The 18852-nt window shown below is 37.6% G+C and overlaps 1 protein-coding gene and 1 pseudogene across 4 annotated transcripts in view; one reads left to right on the forward strand and one right to left on the reverse strand.

The window, feature by feature from the left end:
* Positions 1-18852, reverse strand: part of Agbl3 (AGBL carboxypeptidase 3) — an 87852-nt gene that overhangs the window by 38240 nt on the left and 30760 nt on the right. For all 4 annotated transcript variants that reach the window (XM_029478388.1, XM_085840740.1, XM_021164428.3 and 1 more), the window contains 5 exons: positions 12630-12756; positions 11279-11379; positions 10940-11052; positions 2670-2736; positions 946-1026 (listed from right to left, as the gene is read on the reverse strand). In XM_029478388.1, the coding sequence (XP_029334248.1) occupies positions 946-1026; positions 2670-2736; positions 10940-11052; positions 11279-11379; positions 12630-12756 (489 nt within the window). The remainder of the gene's footprint in view (positions 1-945; positions 1027-2669; positions 2737-10939; positions 11053-11278; positions 11380-12629; positions 12757-18852) is intronic.
* On the forward strand, positions 3048-5426 carry LOC147004017 (mortality factor 4-like protein 1 pseudogene; annotated as a pseudogene).

Raw genomic sequence — 18852 nt, forward strand, 5'->3', positions numbered from 1 at the left:
TGGGAAGAGATTAGGATGTTATCTGTTGTACTGCTTGGTTCTCTCTCAAGGCAAAAGATGCAAGTCTTAGTTCTGGATCTGGGGCTGGAGACAGTGGGACTCTTCTAAATGAAGCCTGGCTACAGTAGCTTCAGGTCTTCAAGTGCCTCTCCCTTACCTAAATTGATATGGTACAAGCTAAGGCAAGAATGATCAGGGCCCAGGTATTGAGTGGTACAGCACCAAGATAAAAGCTCTAGCCAAAGACTTAGGTTTGAGTAGCAGGATTGTTTGTCCTTTTCTCTGCACTCACCTTGAACTTGGCCTTAGTTAACTGGAGGCAAGATTAGCCATGCCTTGTTCCTCCTAGGAAGATATCTCTGGTAGCTGTGGGAGAGGTACCACTTATTTTCTTGGGCTGCAGTATTCTGCAGAATATTCTGTCTTTCTGAGCTAGGAGTGGGACAAGGACAGTTTGGATTCACAGACTTGCTATTTGCGATGAATCTGAGGAGTTTTGAACAGGTTCTTTCTCATCTCCTATGCACCCTTAGACTGTTAATGGTTGCTAATCATTAACTGTTAATCATCTGCACTCTTTGTTAAGGAGTCTTCCCAGTTTACTGCACACTTTGCTGCTTAGTTCATCTCTCAGCACCATTTACTTTCATTCATTCGTGTACTTTTAGATTTTCTTGTTATTTTTTCAATTTTCTTTTTAATATAATGGATGCATTTTTGTAAGCATTCTCAAATAATTTCAAAAGAGTAAATATAAATGAAATTCAACATGGCATATTAATAATACCTGCCTCTCACCTGTCAAGGATCGTTTGAGTTTTGTAAACAGCAAATAATATGACCAAAGTTCTATTTAATTTTTTTCTGAGGAAAAATGAGAACATGTGACTGTCCCCTCTCTTACATTCTCATTTAAAACACTCTCTTCCATTAATCAAGATTTACCTCTTGCGTGTTATTCTGGCAGTTTGCTAGGATGGCATTTCTTTCCCTCTTTGTTTTCAGATACTTTTTCTTGTTTCTTGCCTGGTAAAAGAGTATTTTAAATTAGTATTCAATGACCATATCAAAGACAATATAAATACAGACATTTGAGACTCACTTCCTAGGAATTGGCATAGTGCCCCATTCCTTCCCACTCACCACAGCTGAGCACACTAGATATAAGCAAAGCAAACACAAGATTCTATGAAAAAGTAATTGGGGTTTTAGAATTGTTTCCTATCCCCAGGAGCAGAGATTACTCCATATCTGCACAATAAAAAACTTGTGGTTCTTGCATAGCATGCCCGCAGCTTTGGTTTTGATCCCCAGAACACATGCAGGCAAACCCAGAATTATTTTGGTTCTATGACTGTTAATGTACTACCCATTCTTCATTCTAAAATGGTAAGTCTATTATAATTTCTGTTCCATTATTGTGGGTGTATGTTAAAAACTTGCCTTATTTTACAGGTTCTGATCCAGGCCTGGTGAAGGTCATGATGAGGGGGGACCAATAACCATGCCTGGATGAGACTCTGGGTATTTTGGAAAGGGTACAAATATTAATAAATTTACCATTTATTTAGCAGGAAGTTAATCACTGTGGCCTAGAGGTGAACTGTGGAAAGCTAAACCACTGCTTCTAAACGTTTTGTCCTCTGTAGTAGGGTTATGAACCCCTAGCCTTTGCTATGAAACCCTGTAGAACCTCTCATGAAAAGTGGAATATCTCTCCATTCTCTTGATGTTGAGCGTGTCTGGCTATGTGACTTACTGTGCCTAGTGGAATGTTAGTGAAGATGGTCTATGACGTGGTTATAATAAGATCGAAAGATGGTTGCTGGAGAAAGCGTGGCTGTCAATGGGCTGATATTGTACAACCATTCTTTTTATACTAGGGGCTTTCATCATGGGGGTTTTACACTGGGCACTCTCTAGTTGAAGGAAATAAAAACCATATTATTTAATAGAACTAAATCTGAATTCTGAAAACAACACCATAGACCTTATCATTCTTATCAAAGTCAATCTTCAGATCCCAAGAATGAGAAAATAAAGGCTTACTATAAATTGCTAGTGTTTTGCAGTTATCTGTCACACAGTGAAAAGCTTATTCCCCAACTTTCTTCTTATGTGTCATCTCTTTCTTTAGTAAGCTCATGCAAACTGCGATCTCCATAGACACTCTGTAATTGCTTCCTTAGGCATCTATCCTCATCTATGGAGTCATAGATTTTACCTATTTGTTGTGTCACTCTCAAAGCTAGGATATAGGAAGACACAGGGATAGGTTATCTGACTCATTGTTTTCACTGCTCTGCTCCTAGGACTCAGGCAGTGCGCCTCGTACATAGTGTGAGTCCAATAGTAAGAATAAATGTGTAATTAAATTTATGAATATTGGGTTAATAAACAAGTGAGTTAAATTAGGTCACCATATCTGACATTAACAAGTAGTATGACATTTTAAAATTAACTTCACTCCTTGGATATTAATATTTTCATCTATGAAATAAAAGGATTGGAATAAAAATTCTAGAATTTAAAGATAATGCACATAATAAGAAAAAACAATTATTACTATACAGTAATGATAAAAGCACAAACCTTCTTCTTGGTTGTTAGTAACAATATCAGTGTACCTGCTTAACATATCCACACTGAGGCTAAACTTTTAATCATACCTGAGAGGTCACCTTGAGAAGGTAAGTCTGAGTGTCATTGGACTCTGAGCTGTCAGAGCCTCGACTACTAAAACAAGAAAACAATAACAATTACAGTTTTCAGAATGTAAAATTTCCATGTCACTTCTACTTTATCATCTTATTCGAATGTACAGTCCTAATTAAACAGAGCATGATATTTACAAAAGTTCTTTATTATTTGGTGGTCTCATCCAATTTAGAAATGGTATTTCTACTTTCTCAATGTACAGAAGGTATAACTGTTTGGGGTTGTGCTGCTGCAATGTAAGCGCCCTGGAAGGAGGATTGCTTTATTATTATGTCACCTGGTACACTGTGAGACTCACTGTTCTTTGTTAATAAGGAAACACATAAGCGATGGATCTGTGTAGTTCTCCAGCTCATATGGCTATCATTGGCTCTTAAAATTAATTTTACATCACTAGATTTCAATTTTACCTAAAGATAATTTAAAAGATAATTCAAAAGAATAGGACCTCAAGGAAAAAAAAAGGTCAAACACAAATCTATTTCTAATTATAATTGCTTAGTACAGTGGCAGCAAATTTATTTACTTGAGTGATAAGTCATGGAAGGAAATGTTTCTGGGTTGTATTTTTGATATATTATTGTTAATAAATAGATTTTACTTTTTAAGAATAGTTTCAGGTTTACAGAAGTGCATAATAGATATTTCACAGTTCCCTCCTGCACAACTTCCTTTACTATCAGCTTCTTATGCTACATGGGAATTTGTTACAATTGATAGCAAATTTATTGTTTAGTAGCTGACTTAAATTCTGTAAGTTTTGAAAACTTTATAAAGACATGTATCTTTCACCACAACAGCATCAAACAGCTTCACTGACTCAAAAATCCTGTTTGATTATCCATGATTCTGTCTCCAGAGAACCCCTGGCAACCACTGACCCTTCCTTTCTCCCTCTAGCTTTGTCTTGCCCATCATGTCACACAGAGTACATACAGTGCATAGCTTTATCAGGAGTCTTTCATTTCCCAGGATTGCTACCAAGACTGAGGCAGACACGTTAGAGGCAAACTCCTAGATTGATATACCACTAAAGTGCCATTTCCTTTATTTCAACCAAAGGTTTTTTGAACAAAGTTAGATAAGCCTAGAGGCATTTCTGTGCACTATCTTTGAGATGAATCTGAGCATGTTTGCTACCTTTAGGATGCAAATTGAACATGTCTTGTCTGCCGTTTTTCCCTTTTCATATCTACTACATGACCCCAGGCTACAAATGCCCCAATGTCTCTGCCATCATTCTTTCGTGAAGCATGACATTAAACTGAGCATGGTCAAGAAATCTACTCCTTAACTGAGCATGCTCAGGGAAGTCCATCCTTATAGTGCTTTCTTATATTAATCTTTATAGGCTTTCTAAGTAAAACTCCCACACTGCCTTTAAGGAAGGCATTGCTTTTGGCTCTCCGTACCTGCTAGAGATAGCAAATCTTTCTCAGTTATTATTTCTTGGCCATGGTTTGTTTTGACTTTGTTCTCATCGAGATGAAACCCACTTGATGTGGTTGCCATATGGACTCAAGTTTCTGTTCTGTTATATCTTTATGGTTTGACAACTCACTTATTTTTAATCATTGAATAATAGTGCATTATATGGACACACTTAAAAAAAAGTCATCCATCTATTGGAAGACATCTGGTTGCTTCCAGTTTGGGCAATTATAAATAAAGCTATTATGAATACTGTGTGGACTTTTTTCACTTTGTTTGGTTTAAAACCCAAGAACCAAGGATGAGCTAGTATGTAGTAGTTTCATGACCCAGTCATGCAATTATGGCACATCTGTCTAAGGGTAGAAAATCCACAGGACAATTCTAGTGTGGCTACATTTTTTACATGGTTAAGATGGCATAACTCCTTATTGTAGTGCAAGTTACATGAGTGATAAGATACGCAATCAAGCCTGAGACATCTGAGAGAGGAGCAATCCCAGTGACCAATTTCTTCTAAATGGTATGGAGTGATATGTCTTCTTGATGAATGGCATCTATCATACAAGTATGAGGTTACCCCCAAATGCTGATGGACTAGAAATTACAGTGGCAGCCTTGAAAGTAGCATGCAGTAGACAGTAGGAGGGTGGTAATTGCAGGTGGTGGGAGAAGGAGGAGGTAGTGAATCACTTACAAATTTGGTACCCGAGCAGACCTAAGGCCTAAATTCCAGCAGGGAGAGCGAGTGCTATGCTTTCATGGATTTCATCTTTACAAAGCAAGGGCCAAAAGGACAAACAAGGGGAATATTTCATACATCGCACTGGTTGGAACAGAAATTGGGATGAATGGGTTCCAGAAAGCAGAGCTCTTAAATACATGGACACAAATTTGCAGAAACAGAGAACTTTAAAGGCCAATTAATCAGGAGCAAGGCACTCGGAGGGCAAGAGGAGAGGGGCTGGCTGCTCCTGGTAAGACGACATCTGGCCTGCAGTGAAAAAATGACATGACAACAAAAAGGGACAGGCAGAAACCTCCAGGAAATGGAGATGGTGACAGTACCATGAGACACCTCAGCCTCCTGGGAAGAGGGCCCAAGTAGATCCAACTATTGGAGATGAAGACAAATTTATGGACAGGGTTGAAGTTAAAGATTCCTGAAAGCTGACACCACGGCTGTGGATGACTGGGGCTTGATCACCAGGCAAATAAGCTCAGTAAATGTGGTGCTCCATGCACCTAGGACATGGGTGCATCAGGGCGATCTGTGAGAATTTCAGCATACTGCAGTCTCTCAGATTTTCATGATTTCCTCAAGTACCTGGCGAAGCCTTCTGCACCTTTGTTCAGGGCCAGTGATTACGAAGTGGCTCCTCCTGAGAGTCATCGGAAAGCCGTGTGAGGGGCGTGCTCTCCCTCATGTTTGGGTCTCTGCAAACAGAGTTTGGCTCTTAGTCCTTCTGTACAAACGATGGACTTTGAAGATGTTAGTGCACAGCAGACTTGCTGTTTGTTTCTTGTTTGATTTTAAACAGAGAAAATAGAGGGCACTGCTTTTCTATTTCTATTTCTTTTTTTTTTTCCCACTTCAAAGTTTCTACCGGTGTATTTGATAATGGACAACAGATGTGGTATAGGCAGTGGTCCTCAGTCTTCCTAATGCTGTGGCCCTTTAATACAGTTCCTCATGTGGTGGTCACTCCCAATCTTAAAATTATCTTTTGCTTTATGATATTTCTGGGGTCCTGACCCATACAAGTTGAGAAACAGTGCTGTAGAGCGTTTTACTGCCTAGTGGACATAGCTCCTTTTTAATGCTAGTAATGTTCCTTTGACACTATGCACATTTATAATATGTGTTACTGCTCATTGACAAAATGCTGATTCCTAGTGCCTAAGGTTCACTTTAGTGTATGCAACTGAACACACATACACTTATGCTTTTCTGCTAATAGTGCTTAAGAGCCCATTCTTTGTAAGTTAGCCATGTTGTTCCTTAGGCATGTTATCTGTGCTCAATTGTTGCAGAATTGTGGGATAATGGTTTTTGTATTTCTGTCTAATGTGTGTTTTAATGTGTTACATGCAATGCATTGTGTAACTACGGTTTTATAGAAAAGTCACATCTGTAGGAGTTGTTTTCAGATCTACAGTAATTTTTTTCTTTTAATTTCAAAAATAGAAAAAAGTATCATGTATGGGACAGGACTGTACTGAGGGTGTGACATCAGTTGTGTGGCCTTTGCTGTGGGTAAGACAAGCAACTAAGACTGATATGTCTGTCCATAGAGAATGTGCCAAACTCAGGGAGGAATTTTAAGTAGAAGACACATGGGTGCTATTTTTCATGTTAGTTATGATTTTGCAGGGAAAATGGAAAATATGAGAGAATAAGCTGAAGTGATAGAAGATAGATCTACCTTTAGCATAGACGGGAACAGTATGAAAATGAAGGCCTTAATAATGACCTTTATAGGAAACATTACGATTTTTAGCAAATATTCTGCATCTGAACACTATTGTCTGCCAATCAAATATGATGAGCCTGTTCACCTGCCTTCTAACTCTTTTGTGATCATGTACATTGATTACTGATATGGAAGGAGATTTCACGTTTTCAGTGTGCAGTGGCTACAATGGGAACTCACAAAAGGTGAGGTTGCTGGGAGTAAGTGACTGTTGCTGTGGAATAGTGACTCCACGCTATATAATTCCATTTAAGGCTCAGGGGACAGCACAGAAGAGACGATGGGACGACTGTAAGAGCCAAGGCAAACGACAGAGTGTTGTAAAGCTATTTCCTGTGAATTAAAACATTTCTCTTGGAAGGAGATTTATCGGGTTCAGGAAGCTAAGGCCCAGGGAGGTCCTGAAACCTACAAGGCTCAGGAAACTCAGAACGTTACAAAAGCCACAACCCCTACTTCAGATTTGCTAAGAAGTCAGCTTCTGGGAAGGAGGCTTTCTTTAGTAGAGGTATCAGCAGAAGTGGTCAGGGGCCACTATGGATGCAACTTTGGTGAGTTGTCACCTGTGCTGGGAAGGGCCTTTGGTGCTGCAGCAGCCTTTGAGGCACATAGACTTTGGTTAGTAATTTCAATATGCGTTCACAGGCTCACCAGCTAAACTCAAGTCAAATGATTCCTTGGTCTGTATTGGGGCCCTCTCTAGGATGAATATAACTTTATTCACACCTCCCCAGGAAGAGTCACTCAAAATAATCCCACCCAAAAGAGAGGTCCTATGTTCCCACATTTGCCAGGATTTTGGATTTTAAGAAATTCTAAAAATGTTTGTTGTGGTATTTCATTGTTTTAATTTGCAATTTCCTAATGATGCATATTAAATTTTCATTGGGTTTTTTCCTTTATTAGTTTTAAAACTTATTCTTTCATTGTTTTAGATCTTAAAACATGAATAACTGTACATTTTCTATCCTTATTCCATAAAAAAGATATTATTCTTCCTATATAAAACTTTTGTGTGCTTGTTTCTTTTTACAGACTATCAGTATATACAGATTTTCCTTATTTCTGCACAAAATTCCACAGTCTCAAATCTATCACTGTTGATGGACTATTTGAGAATGACATATAGTTTTAATGGCAATTCTAAGCCAGCACAAAAGAAGTAAGATCAAGTATTTTAATGTACAAAGAAATCTTCTATTATCTAGCACCATAAAACATGACACAAATAGAGTATGCTGTCTAGAATGATTCTTGTTTTTTGAGAAAGGGTATCAGTATGTTGTTCAGGCTGGCCTAAAATTTATCATCCTTCTGCTTTGGATTCCAAATCCTGAAATTGTAGCGATGTACCATCATGCCTAACTAGAACTGCTTTTTAAACATATTGGCTCTCTGAAAAATTGAGATAGTATTTTCTTTTCCTATCTCCAATATGCTTATCAAGAAGAATCTATAAAATGTGGAATTATCTGGTTAATATCTCTCCTTCTGGAAACTGTATAAAACCTAATACATAATTATGAAGCTTCACTCGTGAAGTGCACTAATACCCTGCATCCTACATACGCATATCTATCTTTAAAACAGAGGAACGTGAAAATTACTAAATGCTTTTACTTGCGAACTGAAAAGGGTTCAGAAGAAAGCTTCCAAATAGTTGTGGAACTTAGTATGTATAAGGCATTGTTGTAGTTTGATTAAGAAAGCAAGAGCACACTAGCAGCAATAGGTGAAAATATGTGAAGAAGAACTGTAACAATAAGAACTAACAGAAGAATCAGTGGAGAGAACTTAGCATTTGTGACTGACAGACTGGACAAAAATTGTATCACTATTCACACATGGTTCTTAAGTCATGAGTAAAATTCCATTAGATTATCTGAAACCTAATAGTTACTGCATAACTAACAATAGAAAATAGATATAAAATAGTACTATTTTTATGCACTGTCATTCACTTTTAGAAGAATAAATATTAAACAGAAAATGGTATTCTCATAAGGCAATTAGAATTCTCGTCATAGACTTCCCTCTTGCTCATGTCATAAAATTTAGGTTGTTTTCTCAAGACAAGGCTTTATTAATTATTATTAAAAATTGTTGATATTTTTATTTGAAATGTCAAGTCAGTATTAGACAATATTTAACTTTCTGCCTAATTGTGACATCCTTCTATATAACTTCAGGAATTTCTTACACGATGAGCCACTCAAGGTCTACAGTAAGTCACCCTCAGCCTACCTGATTATATTATGTTTTAATATCTCTGTCCTAATAGTCTCCTGTCCTTCTCTCTCTAGAAGAATAATAATGAGCAAGGTCCAGGGCAAAGACAAAGACAAACTCTTAAAAAGTCACAGTCCCAGCAACTTAATTGGACCTTATCTGTTATAGTTCTCTCTCATCTTCCAATTGTCTGAAGTTTTGAATCCATCAATAGAATGAACTGTTACAGCCCTCTTGTTCTAATCAATCCTCTCTTCAAATGTCCCTTAAATGTACAGTCACAGGTAAGCTTTACTAATCTTTTAGATGTCTCTCAAGAAAGTCAATTTAACAATCAGCATTAATCTCACAATAGTCAACTGATAGCCAACCGAGGTATCAATGGTACATAATAGGGAAAGGATAACCATTCCAGCAGATGGTTCTAGGAAACTGTATATTTACATTTACAAGAATGAAATTGCAAATAAATTTATAATGCAAATACAAAACTCAAACTGATGTAGCAGCTTCCATTAAAAATAGTATGGAGGTTCTTTAGACACTAAAATATAGTAGCAGTAGGTGATCTGATAGTAAATCTGGCTGATACAAATGATATACCATCACTGGACATCAATCCAAAAATCTAAATCTAGCGCTGACAAGTTGATAGTACTAACATATTTAATGCAACATTTTCCAAAATAGTACCCAATCTATCTATATTAGGTAGCTAAAATAGTCTAATTCATAGCATCAGAGGATGGTGGTTATTAAGAACAGAAGCAAAAGAAATGCAAGTTACTAATTAATAGACATGAAGGTCAGTTAAGGAGTAAGTTCTAGAATTCCATATACAATATTGTACTGTAGAACAATCATCAGCAATGACATTGTCAACTTAAAATTTCATTGACTGTAGGTCTCTTTTAAGAGTTCTTAACATCTGAAATTTAATTGTAAAGAGCAAGTGTACTACTCCACTGTCTAAGGGAACAAATAAACCCAAATCAAAACAATCCTGAGAGAACAGCTCTGAGAGAAGCCCCTTCTGCATGACGTGAGTGTTTCACCATCTGGTCCTGGGCAATACGACTCTTGGGATTTTAGATGTGAGACCTACAACACTATACTGGGCATGCTAGAAAGGGCACACATAGTAAAACAGTACAACAAACTGTACTTTTACATTGGCAATCACAATGCTTGATTCTTACTCAAAGGAGATGAGAATGTATCACAGAAGAACTTGCAGAAGGATGCTTATAGAAGTTTTATTTATGATGCTGACACTTGGCCGCAAATAAGTATTCTTCAGTTGAGTGGATAATTCTGGTATATTCAGACAATGCTTACTATTTACAGCTAAAAAATAAATGTGCCGTTGCACCATGAAAAGAACAGAGGAATTTTGTAAGCATGTAAGTAGGTGATAGAAGGCAGTTTGAAAAGCTTATATGCTATACACTTCATGCCAGATGACACTCTGGAAAAGGCAAAACTGAGTAGACAATGATAGAGAGCTGTGGTTGCCAGTGGTTAAGGTAGAAAGAATAAACGGAGGCATGAGGCCACACAGTGAAGATACCCCGTTTTATACTATGATGGTAGGATACATGTCATTATAAATTTGTCCAAATCCACAGCATGTGAAACTACTTTCTGACTGGAGTATCTGCTAATGTGGACTATGGACACTGGGTGACAACTGGGTGTTAATAAAATTCATTGAAATATCACTCTGGGATGTTGATAACAGGAGAAGAGGCCCTGGATGTATAGGAATAGGGGAGGGGATATATGCTAAACCTCTCTAATGTCTACTTGGTTTTGCTGTAGATATAACATTTTCTAAATGATAAATAGAGGCAATGCAAAACAATTTGGGGTGTCTTTCACATATAGTAAACACATGGCAAATGACAGTGCTTATTATTGAATAAATCAAGTGAAGCCTTGATATAGTTGACCAAGATAATGCACTTGTGAAAGCTTTCCCTAATATGAGTCAGAATTTTCTGTGTGGAACTGACAGTAATATCCAAGTAGTATAAAAATAGCTCAGTAAAAGAGTGTAACAAATTATGTCAATGTTCTAGACTTACCTAGACTCTACATCCAAAGAAATTTCTACTAGAGAAGCGTCTGTGTTATCAGAGACTCTTTCGGAGCTCATATGTTTTTCCATTTCTTCTAATTCTTTCAAGCACTGATAATACTAAGAAAAAATATAAATGAGTTCATTATAAGAATAACATTACTTTCTAATTAAGCTAATTGAATATTTAGATGTATCAATAGTAATAGTCACAGGGTGATTACTACATACACCCAAACTCAGAAAACCATTAGACTATTAAAAAGGGAAACCTGCTGTAGGACAGCAGACGGACCATTTATGTGATAGCCTGAATCTGATACTTATCCAAATTGAATTGACTTACTTTGCTCCGGTCAGGATCACAGTAGTCCAATAGAGAATCACAAAAATGATATCCCATCGACTCTAAGTCTTTTGTGCCAAAATGAGTGCCTCGTTTATTGCCTAAAACATCACAAAATTGATTCACCTTGGAGAATGAGGTACTAATTTTTCTTGTTATGATAAGTCTAAATTGTGAGACATTATAAATAAAACACAGGAATGATTCCACATTCTGTCCTTTCAATTTTCTACTCTGGAGTAGGTCAGTTAATAGCTTAATGCTTTTGCTCATTTCTTTTTGGGGCAAAGCTTATTCAAAGCTTATGTGTTGTGAGGCAGAAAAAAAGTTAGTAAGACAGTTTTAGCTGTGGTTACCAAGTATTAACAGTGATGGTAACTACTCTGAGAAAAATTCCATGAGAATATTTTTCGTTATTATGAATGATGTTACCTCAGTTTAAGGTCACACAAAAAGCTAGGGGATCACTAGGCATGGCGACATATGCCTTTAGTTCCAGCAACTCAGAAGGCAGAGGGAGACTTAGAAGACAATTTTGAATTTGAGGTAAATCTAGTCTACATAGTGAGTTCCAGGACAGCCAGGGCTATGAAGAGACTATGTCTCAAAACAAAAACAAAGAACAAAGAAAAACCTAGGTAGAAATTACAAATGTGAGTTTCCAGCATTTTCCTTTTTCAAAATGGAAACTATTCTTTTATGTTTCCTAAACTTACCTTGAACTCAAGGTCTGCCTGTCGTTGTCTCTTTGAGTGCTGAAATTATAGGTAGGTACCATCATACAACCTAGATGTGAAACCTTTTCTAAGAGTGTTAAAGACATTATAAAACAGAATATTTTGACTTCATTAGTACATGCTCAGTATGATAAAGATATTCCTTATGAGAGAATACAGAGCATGGCTCCATTTCTAGTTGCAGGAACTAAAGGCTCCCTTTCAAATATAAGTTGACAACAACTAATGAGTGAATGAACCAACCAACCCAAGAAATAGACAAGGCAAAATACCCAGTCTATTTTTGCTATTTGTTGATTTGCAATCAACAAATCAAATAAAATCATTTAGAGCATATTGCTTTTCCTTGACATCATTAGGAATTCCCGTTTTTAAAAACCCGTAAGAACAAAAAGAACAACTATTTGTTGTACATCCCAGAACATTCTTTTATAAACAAAGGGACATGATGATATGAGATACCCCACAAGAGAAGTTTATTTATCTTGCTTATAGGACTGATCAAATATAAGTGTGCAAGAACATGCTCACTACTGAACTGCCCTAATCATTAATCTTACAGCAAAGCCTAGCTTTGATTCACTGTTCCAGAAGAGGTCATCAAGGACATTTACCCAGAGTAGATCCGCAGAAGGTGGCCTCCAGCGTGAAGCTGTTCCTGATGCCCATCTTCCACATTACAACCCTTCCTGTCCCCTCTTTGCTTTTCTGAACGTTAAACTTGCAAGCTGAGAAGGAAAACTGAGAAGCAGTGGTTAAAAATGACACATGTACTTTTTGGGAAGAGTGTAAGAAGGAACAAGTAGGTAGTCTCTTTTCCTTCATTATTGTTACACTCAGATACCAGGGTCAGCTTCTTTTTCTTTGATTTTATTGTTACATACAGATACATATTAACAAATATAGGGGGGACATGGATGGGGTTCAAGGGAGAGGAGCTGGGAGCAACTGGAGGGAAAAAGGAGGGGAGAAAGTGATAGAATTATATTCCCATTAAGTGGATAAAAAAGAACAAAAATTAAATGGAATCTCTGCAAATATTGTAATTCTCAAAGCTGAAGGTGCTATGTTTTATTTCCTGATCAATTAAAAATAACTATTTTTATTTTATTGTTTGAGACAGGATTTCCTGTAGCCTAGGGTGACCTCTAATTCCCTGTGTGGTTCAGACTCTACTTCCAAGCTGGGAAACAACTCATTTTAAGGATGATGTATTTATATTTCAAGAAATAGAAATTGTAACCCCAATAATAAATATACTTTTATCATCATAGAACATGTCCCAAATAAGCTTACTAAGCTTTGCTACTATTAATTCAGGATGATATAATTTTAGGAACAGTTCTTGTTTCATTGCTCGCTTTTTTTCTTTTTTGAGACGGTGTCTTGTTATATAGCCCAGGATAGCCTCATACTCACGGCAATCATCCCTGGTGAGATTACAGATGTGTGCCACTGCACACAGAATCTTGAATTTTTAGTATGTTCTAGAAATTCTGCATGTTTCAGAATGAAGATTCATATGGTAGATTTCCAGAAATAGAATGAGTCTTTGCTTTCATATGAAAGACCTTGTAGAGATGTCTTGAAATACTGTTTATAAAGAGATCAATGTTGTTTTGGTTTCTTTTACTAAGACAAGTTTCTACCAAGAGATTGAGGGATTTGCTTTTTAACACACGGTTTATTTGTGTCCATTCTGTGAATTGTAATGAGCGTAGAGCTTCACTTAGTCACTAGCATCACCACTACCACAACTGGACACAGCAGCTCTCTCCCTGCTCCCTTCCTGCCCAGTCTCTTTTAACTCCCCTCATGCTATTCCTTGCTGCCACACTCTCCTGCCATCACACTTCTCTCTTTGTCACTATGTTATTGTGTTTTCATGACTACCCTCTAAATGGAATTGTGTTGGCAACCTTTTGAGACTGGCTTCCTTACTTTAGTATAATACTTTTTGAGATTTATCCAAGTTGTTGCATGTAGAAATGTTCATTCTCTTTTATTACTGAGGGAATTCCGTTGTGTGCCTATACTATATAAAGTCTATGTTTAGATTGTTTCACTTTTAGTAATTAAAGGAGTTCCTAGAAACAATTATATGTACAGGTTTACATATGGATGTAAGTTTTCAATGTTTTTCCCTATGGTTCATGCCTAGGCATGGGACTGCTTGGTCACATTATAACTGCACATTTAACTCTGTAAGCGAACTATTCTCTAAAATGTTGTGTCATTCAGTGTCCCTATGAACAAAGCATGTGAGTTCCTGCTGCTCCAAATTCTTAGCACTGAGTATAGGTGACAATTCTTTCAAAGTAGTTGTACCTCCTCGTCATGGTTTTTTTTTTTTTTTCACTTGTAGCTACCTGATGGCTAATGAAGTTAAATGCCTTTTTCATATGCTTATTTAGAATTATATATTATTTTAAGAAGTATTGTGGTGATTTGAATGAAAATAGGTACCAAAAACCCTTAGGGAGTAGTGTTGTTGGAGGTGTGGCCTTGTTGGTATAGGTATGGCCTTGTTAGAGGAAGTGTGTTACAGGGAAGCTCACACCAGACCAAATATCACTCTCTTCTTGCTTCCTGCTCATAGATAGAGAACTCTCAGCTCCTTCTCAAACAGAATGTCTTCTTGCACATTGCCATGCTTCCCCTATGACAATAGTCGACTAAATGTCTGAATTTTAAACCAGCCCCAACTAATTGTGGCAAATGTGGCTACCCTGCCAAGCACAAGAGGAAGTATAACTGGAGTGCCAAGGCTAAGAGATGAAACACTACCGGGACTAGTTGGATGAGGCGCCTAAAGATTGTCTACCACAGATTCAGACATGGATTCCATGAGGGAATAACACCTAAACCGAAGAGGGCAGCTGTTGCAGCATCCAGTTCATCCTAAAGATTTCAATCAGTCAGAAAGTAAATGTTCTGGTTTAAAAAAAAAAAAAAAAAAAGAGTTGCTGTGGTTATGGTATTGCTTCATAGCAAGAGAAACCCTAAGACAAGTCTATATCTAATGTCACTGCCATTTTATTGTAAAGCTGTTTTATTACTTAGTCTAACTCTGAGATCTATGCAAGATATGAGAGTATAGATATTTTCCACCTACAGTACTTTACATCTACTTACAAAGACCTTATAGAGGACAAAAATAAACTAATTTGAAGTAGTCTAATCTATCAGTTTATTAGGACTCAATGGTTCATGCACTTGGTAGACGGGCATATCAGCTTCTTTTCTAGTTGCTTTACTGCAATACCCGACAGAAGCAACGTTGAAAGGAAGGGTTTATTTTGGCTCACAGTGGAGTGTGCAGTCCACAAAGGTGGAAAGGCGTGGTGGCAGAAATTCGAGCGGCTGTTTACATTGCCTCCACTGTCGGGCAGCATAGGAAACCAATGCCTGTGCTCAACTCACTTGCTTCTCATTCAGTATGGGTCCCCAGCCCATGAGGTACTGCCCATATTTTGTTTGGGTTCTCTTACTCCAATTAAATTAATCTAGTTAAGCTTTCAAAGACATAACCAGAGATTTCTCTCTCCAGTGATTTTATGGCCTGTCAAGTTGGAAATTAATAGAAACTATCATAATGTTCAGGAACGTTTTGGCCATCTTCACGTGACAAAAGTTTTATATCTAACATTTAAGATGTGGGGTTTAGGTGGAGCCATCTGCATGTGGCTCTACCACTGGACCTGCTCTCGGTGTCTATGTGCTTCCCTATGCTCATTATCTCAATCACAATTGTATTATGGTATCTGAAAATCTGATAGTGAGATTTCTTTAACTTTTTTCCAAAATTGATTTGCTAGACCCAATTTCTTTGCATTACTTAGAATAACACAAATATATTTATATCTGTGAACAATTATGCTTTGATGTTTTTGGATTTGTGTTAATTCTATAAATACTGTGTTTATTGTCTCAATCCATAAATATAGTATATCTCTCTTAATTTGGATCTTTGTCAGCATTCTTAAGGTTTTAGCATAAGATTTACACATTTTGTTAGACTTACAGTTACTCATTATGAATTATGACAAAATAGTATTGTTTAAAATTTTAGCTTACAGCTATTTGACTATTTAAAAATCTGGACTGACCTTTTACCCTAACACACATTCTAAAATCACTTACTTATTCTAAAAGTTTATGTAGATTGAATTTCCTCTGTGGGCAAACATGGCTATATAACTTCTTTGTAGTGAGTCTGCCTTCTTCTTTTTTTTTTTTTTTTTTTTTTTTTTTTCGAGGCAGAGTTTCTCTGTGTAGCCCTGGCTGTCCTGGAACTCACTTTGTAGACCAGGATGAGTTGAATGTCCCTCAACTCAGGGACATTGAACTCAGGATGAGCCTTGAACTCAGAAATCCGCCTGCCTCTGCCTTCCAAAGTGCTGGGATTAAAGGCATGCGCCACCATGCCCGGCGAGTCTGCCTTCTTACCTTTACAGCTTACAGAAAGATGTATGGAAAGAGTAAGTATAGGGCTGAGACTGGAGCCCAGGGAAGAGCACTCGCCACACATGTATGAGCTCCTGAGGTCAGTCCCTAGCCCTGCCTTAAGAAAGGAAGGGGTAAGAAGAGGTATCCTTGTTTGATCTTATGAAGAAAATATCTTTTAAAAAGTCTTTTAAAAAGTTCAGTATGAATATTGACATTTTTCCTTTTTTTTTCTCACCTGAGGAATACCAAATGGTTGAGAAGCACCTGAAAAAATGTTCAGCATCCTTAATCATCAGGAAAATGCAAATCAAAACAACCCTGAGATTCCACCTCACACCAGTCAGAATGGCCAAGATCAAAAATTCAGGTGACAGCAGATGCTGGTGAGGATGTGGAGAAAGAGGAACACTCCTCCATTGTTGGTGGGATTGCAAGCTTGTACAACCACTCTGGAAGTCAGTCTGGCGGTTCCTCAGAAAATTGGACATAGTACTACCGGAGGATCCTGCAATACCTCTCCTGGGCATATATCCAGAAGATGTTCCAACTGGTAAGAAGGACACATGCTCTACTATGTTCATAGCAACCTTATTTATAATAGCCAGAAGCTGGAAAAAACCCAGATGTCCCTCAACAGAGGAATGGATACAGAAAATGTGGTACATTTACATAATGGAGTACTACTCAGCTATTAAAAAGAATGAATTTATGAAATTCCTAGGCAAATGGATGGACCTGGAGGGCATCATCCTGAGTGAGGTAACCCAATCACAAAAGAACTCACATGATATGTACTCACTGATAAGTGGATATTAGCCCAGAAACTTAGAATAACCAAGATACAAGATACAATTTGCAAAACACATGAAAACTCAAGAAAAACTAAGACCAAAGTGTGGACGCTTTGCCCCTTCTTAGAATTGGGAACAAAACACCCATGGAAGGAGTTACAGAGACAAAGTTTGGAGTTGAGACAAAAGGATGAACCATCTAGAGACTGCCATACCTGGGGATCCTTCCCATAATCAGCCTCCAAATGCTGACACCATTGCACACACTAGCAAGATTTTGCTGAAAGGACCCTGATATAGCTGTGTCTTGTGAGGCTATGCTGGGGCCTAGCAAACACAGAAGTGGATGCTCACAGTCAGCTATTGGATGGATCACAGGGCCCCCAATGGAGGAGCTAGACAAAGTACCCAAGGAGCTAAAGGGGTCTGCAACCCTATAGGTGGAACAACAATATGAACTATCCAGTACCCCGCCCCCAAGAGCTCATGTCTCTAGCTGCATATGTATCAGAAGATGGCCTAGTCGACCATCATTGGAAAGAGAGGCCCATTGGTCTTACAAACTTTATATGCCTCAGTACAGGGGAACGCCAGGGCCAAGAAGTGGGAGTGGGTGGGTAATGGAGTGGGTCGGGGAGGATATGGGAGACTTTGGGGATAGCATTGGAAATGTAAATGAAGAAAATACCTAATTAAAAAAAGTTCTGTATGATGTTAAGAATAGCATTATTGTATATACTTTTTATTACAACAGAAAAATATTTAATGTTTATTTTATAAGTTATTTTTAATTTTAATTCTTTGGATTTTTCATACATGTATACAATGCATCTTGGTCATCGCTATTCTTTACTCCTTCTTCCTAATTCCTGAAATTCCTCTTCTGCCTCTCAAGCTCACCTCCTTTTCTTATATATTTTTATGTATTTCAAATATTTTATTCATTCTTTGATAATTTCATACAATATATTTTGATAATATTTACTTCCCTCCACAAATTCCTCCTAGATCCTTCCTCTCTTCTCTACCCACCCAAGTTCATATTCTCTTACTCTCTCTTCCCAACATCATTATCATCAACAACAACAACAACAACAACAACAACAGCATAATGACAATAGCCACAACACAACACATGGAGTTCAGCTTGTTATGGTCTACTACTCCTGGGTGTGGGGTCTGCCCTGGAGTGTGTCTATACACTAGGCATCAATCTATTGAAGAAAACCAACGTCACTCAGCAGCTGTTGATTACCAATAGCTCCTTAGTTAGGGGTGCGACTTCATCCTGCTCACCTGCCTCATGTTGGGATTTTGTCTTGCTTGAACTTGAGCAGGACTTATATGTGCTGTCACGCTTTCTGTGAATTAGTATGTGCATCTTCCCTCTTGTATCTGGACAATACTGGTTCCTGGAAGTAGTCTACTACCTCTGGCTTTTACACTCTTTCTGTTCTTCTTCTACAGATTCTTTTTTTTTGTAAGATATATTTATTTTATTTATGTAAGTACACTGTAGCTGTCTTCAGATAAACCAGAACAGGGCATCAGATCTCATTACAGATGGTTGTGAGCCACCATGTGGTTGCTGGGATTT

Source organism: Mus caroli, unplaced genomic scaffold (genome assembly GCF_978045245.1).
Source record: "Mus caroli unplaced genomic scaffold, Mus_caroli_1 scaffold_7, whole genome shotgun sequence".
NCBI classification, from domain to species: Eukaryota; Metazoa; Chordata; class Mammalia; order Rodentia; family Muridae; genus Mus; species Mus caroli.